This window comes from Arachis duranensis, chromosome 7 (genome assembly GCF_000817695.3).
Source record: "Arachis duranensis cultivar V14167 chromosome 7, aradu.V14167.gnm2.J7QH, whole genome shotgun sequence".
In the NCBI taxonomy this organism is placed as follows: domain Eukaryota; kingdom Viridiplantae; phylum Streptophyta; class Magnoliopsida; order Fabales; family Fabaceae; genus Arachis; species Arachis duranensis.
The window spans coordinates 8,104,578-8,108,904 of record NC_029778.3 but is presented as its reverse complement, the minus strand read 5'-3'; the positions used below and the strand labels follow the sequence as shown (position 1 = coordinate 8,108,904).

General features: G+C 32.4%; 2 protein-coding genes across 2 annotated transcripts in view; both read left to right on the top strand.

The window, feature by feature from the left end:
• Window positions 1-268: 268 nt before the first annotated feature.
• LOC107496951 (high mobility group B protein 3) lies at window positions 269-2,673 on the top strand. The gene is made up of 7 exons (XM_016118279.3): window positions 269-538; window positions 626-787; window positions 1,300-1,387; window positions 1,473-1,559; window positions 1,860-1,919; window positions 2,028-2,100; window positions 2,438-2,673. Exons 1-6 carry the CDS (start codon window positions 462-464, stop codon window positions 2,061-2,063), a joined length of 510 nt encoding a protein of 169 aa, XP_015973765.1. The 5' UTR covers window positions 269-461; the 3' UTR covers window positions 2,064-2,100; window positions 2,438-2,673.
• Window positions 2,674-3,690: 1,017 nt separating this feature from the next.
• The window catches only part of LOC107496950 (uroporphyrinogen decarboxylase), a gene marked incomplete in the record, with an annotated part of 3,008 nt that continues 2,371 nt past the window's right edge, over window positions 3,691-4,327 (top strand). The window contains 1 exon segment of the mRNA XM_016118278.3: window positions 3,691-3,830. Coding sequence (XP_015973764.2) covers window positions 3,695-3,830 — 136 coding nt within the window.

Sequence of the window (4,327 nt, the reverse complement as noted above, 5' to 3'; positions counted from 1 at the left end):
GAGACATCAAATTGTGATAGATAATCTTATTCTTTTTCCAATCGACCACCTATATTATGAGCTTATTATCAAACAGAATATTTTATAATCTTAGAATCTAAATTATTTATCATCATATTAACTAATTTAAAGTTGTAAAGACTCTATTAAAGATTAAAAAAAAGGGTAAAATGTTTGGTTAAAAATGTAAATTTTAGTTAAAAAAAGAAAGAAAGAAATTTACAAAGTACGGAGGAGAATGCGCGCTACTTTCCCACCAAAGCTCGAAACTGTTGAGTGCTCTTCGCTACTGAGTTCGCAGTGCCCCAAAAAATAAAGCAACTTCATTTTCAATTTCAAAGCACACCCCATTTTTCAGCATCAAATCCTGATAACGATGACAGCCTCAAGTTCGAACCTTTCACTTCCCACACCAACAACGAACTATTGCATGTAGTGCTACAAACAAAGCTTCTTCATCCATGGCAGCAAGACCAAGAGCAAGGAAAAGGGTATTTCCCCTTCTACGAGCTCCAGATGGAAGCGCCTTTCAGAAATGGTATTCGATCATTGCATGCAAACAAATCTTTCTATGTCCCTATTTTCTTTTTTTTTTCCTTCCCTAATTTTATTTATTTTTGTGTAGTGGTACGTGTGGGGTTTCTGTGGCGATTGCATTGGCTGATATTCATGATTGTGAGCACAAGATGGAGCCTAAGAGGTTTAGAGGAATGGTTGAAACTAAATCACTTCCCGAATCCAAGCCACGTTTTTTTGATCAGCCTCGTTCTGCTTTCCGTTTGTTTATGTAACTTTCTCCCTCTCTTACCCTCAAGTGTTCATGATCTTATATTTTGTTTGACCCCATGTTTGTTTAGTGGAGTATCAATGAACTTTCAATTACGTTCTGGTGCCATGTTTGTGCTTTAACATCTTTAAAGTTTAATTTTTTGAGTGTAAACATGGGGTAAGGTATTTGACTGATCCACATGAATGGTTTTATATGTTAAGTTTAGTTTTTTGAATGTAAACATGATTTATGATAGGATAGTAAATCACCATTTGATTCATATAGCTAAGCGATGTAGTTTTATGAGGTTTTGTTGTTATAGATGTGATTCATGTTCAAACATGTTGTCAATTAAGGTTTTGCTTTATGTAGCCGTGTTCTTTCCATTTAAAAATATGATGTAGATTTAAAATAATTCTGTTTCTTTTTTTATGTTGAATAACTACAATCTTTGTTTGCGATTGAAATGGGGTTTTCATGTTTGGTTTGTGGTAAAATTCATGTTCATATTGATTAGCTTTCTTTGCCAGGGAACAATTTGCGGAGAATCATCAACTAAACAATTTGCTTATGGTTGAAAGGATGGGGTTTGAGAAGTGGAAAAGCATGAATGACTCGGTAAAACCTTTCGGCCTTCTAATATCTTTGACATGAAGTTTGTGTTTCCTTTGAAGCATGATTTCCTTTTTTTTTTTCTTTTCAGGAGAAATTTCCATATGTATTTCATGCTAGAGTAGTGGACGGTTACTACAAAGATACTTTGAGGAAGGAGGCTGAAGAGATCATAAAGGTAACAGAAAAATCTGATACACCAAAATAGTCTTTTCATATTTGTTAGTACTGAAACTTATTTCCTCTGTTCTTGCTTAATGGTTTTGGGATCCTGAGAATTCATTGAAGTTAAGACCACTTTTGCAGTTTCACTTAGGAATTTCTGAATTTGTTATGCTTAAACTATCACATTGAACAAAATTTTCCATTGTCGATCATGATCCTCAAACGGTTTTGTTATACTCAAGTTTAATTGATGGTGTTCGTTTGTTTGAGTTCAAGATTCACACTCTATCCATGACAAGATGAAACGGTGCAGGTGGATGATGAGGCTGAATCAGCATTGGTTGAGAATCTTGAGAACAACGATGGCGATAAGGTTTGCCTTCTTATAAGTCATGATGGATTCCATTTTCCACTGTCAAGTTGTGCAGTTAGTTTTATATGAACATTATTTTCAGTCATGATTTGTTCGCATGGTTTGCAGGCCAAAGGAAAAGTCACATTTATAGACTCTGATTAGGAGAATTAAGATGATGAATGACTGTTTTGTGAATATGGTACTTAACTTTCTTCCATTCTCCTTGTATCTGTTTTCTTTTTTTTTTCTGCTTAATTCTTATTCAACTTGTCAATTTCTTTTTGGTACAATTCGACTTGCATTTAACCCTGAATTTCAATGCTATTGTGTCTATTAAAACCTTTTATTCCCCTTTCTAATGTCTGCATGTTTACATGTCCATTGAACAATAATTTCCTAGGCGAATTACATGAACTACTTAAACTTTGTGTATTGAGATCATTGTGAATATATAAGGATCATAGTATTAGCAATGATGGAAAATTTTAGTTACTTCCAATTTCTAAGCTATTTTTATTTATTTGTCTGTTGTACAGAAACCATATTGGTATGGAATTTTGTACCAATGAAGATCTTATTTGCATCATGGAGCTTGAAGAATACAATCTCTCTTGGTTTTTTGCTGATATGTAATTTAAGATAAAGAGTGATGGTTTTCATCAATCCATATATATTTTGGTCAAATGTTGGTCCATAGCAATTAGCCACTAGCCAATGTAAATGTCTTCTATTGTAATGAGATCAAATCACTTAATATGAAATGAATATAATGCTTTTGATGTTGCTAGATGAAAAAAGTTGAGGTTGCATGTTTATATTGTGCACAACATCTTTTATGACTGAAGCTTGAAAGAGGACTTTCTAGAAAATGTAGATGTCTGTTCCTGCTTTTTCACAAAAAGTGATGAATAAAAATAAAACTATAGAGATTCTTATCCCTTAAAAAAAATTAAACTTTTATAAATAAAAAAAAAATCAAGTAAACTTGGTTAAAGGGAAACCTGACCTTAGATTAAGAACTTCACCACCAGCAAGAGTTATTTATAGTAAGCTTATCCAATGTTGACTGGCTTGTTTAGGGCATCATGAAGAGTATTCAATGATAGGTGTTTGAATGTTTGCAAGTCATAGCAGGAAAATAATGTAACTACTAAATAATATAGTACTTAGCTTCCTATATAGTATATAGGATAAATTACACTCACAAAGTTTACTAAAATTACACACCATTATTTTATTTGACTAGTATATTAATATAACTAACAGATTTTTATACTTGTAGTTTTCCCTTGTGTATTACTATTTTTTATTTTATTGTTTTCTATAATTGCAAAATTTGCAATGACAAAAATGCCATTCATTAACTTTAAAAGAAAATGAGTTTTTATGATTGTTTTTCCCTCTTTATGATTTCTCTTTCCATAGAGAGATTGTGTAGATTAAAAATGACTTTCTTACAACTTATTTTGAATGCTATTACAACTCAATTATGTAATAGACAGAAAATGAGTATATATTAACAAATAGAAAATTATTATGTGTAATTTAATAATTTATCCTAGAATTAAAAAAACAGAGAGAGAAAAAAAAAAACCTTCCTATACAGTATATACTATCACCTATCGGAAAAGCAAGAGTTAGAAATTTTTTTAAACGTAAGAATATAATTCAGTATCAATTGATAGTAATATTTATGTTTGTGGAGGAGTAGGGTAGGGAGTGCTGACATGGCGAAAGTCAATGTCTAGTGGATTCTTGCAAGGATCAGATCAGGTTCTTGATTGATTTCAGCCATGTCCAGCATCAACACCACTTTCACCTCCACCATACTCACTCCCAATATTCCTTCCTCCACCCCCAGAAGAACTACTTCTTCAAGTTCCAATTTTTCCTTCAAATCTAGACACCCAATTACTTGCTCCATTGGAGGTAATCTTCCCTTTCTCTATATCACTCGTCCCTCAATTGTTCTTTTTTTTTTTTTAATCCAACATTGAAATTGTGTTAGCTTTAGAAGTGTAGGTTTGTGAATTATGCTTGTGTTCTCGCAGAATTGTTTTTTTTTTTTTCTCCTTTTTGTGCTTTTCACCTGTTCGACCTAATGCCAGCTTATTTGTAGAATACTGGAAAGTTAATGATTTTGGTTTTTAAGCATGTCATTTTTGCAGCTTTTTAGGGTAATTTTTCTGTAGAATTATCCTGCCGAAAGATAGAAGATTTGTAGTTTAAACAGCTCGGAACTCTAGTTGACAGATTTTGTTAATCCTATAAAATGCATTCATCCAACATTTCACAATGCTGACACCATGTTTCTTAGTTTCCAACAGTCCATAGCAGAAGTCTTGATTTTGTATTGATGTCTTCCATAGAGAATTTAAGTGATTTTTGAGTTTGTCTGGAATCTGAATTCTTGAAAATTACATGTC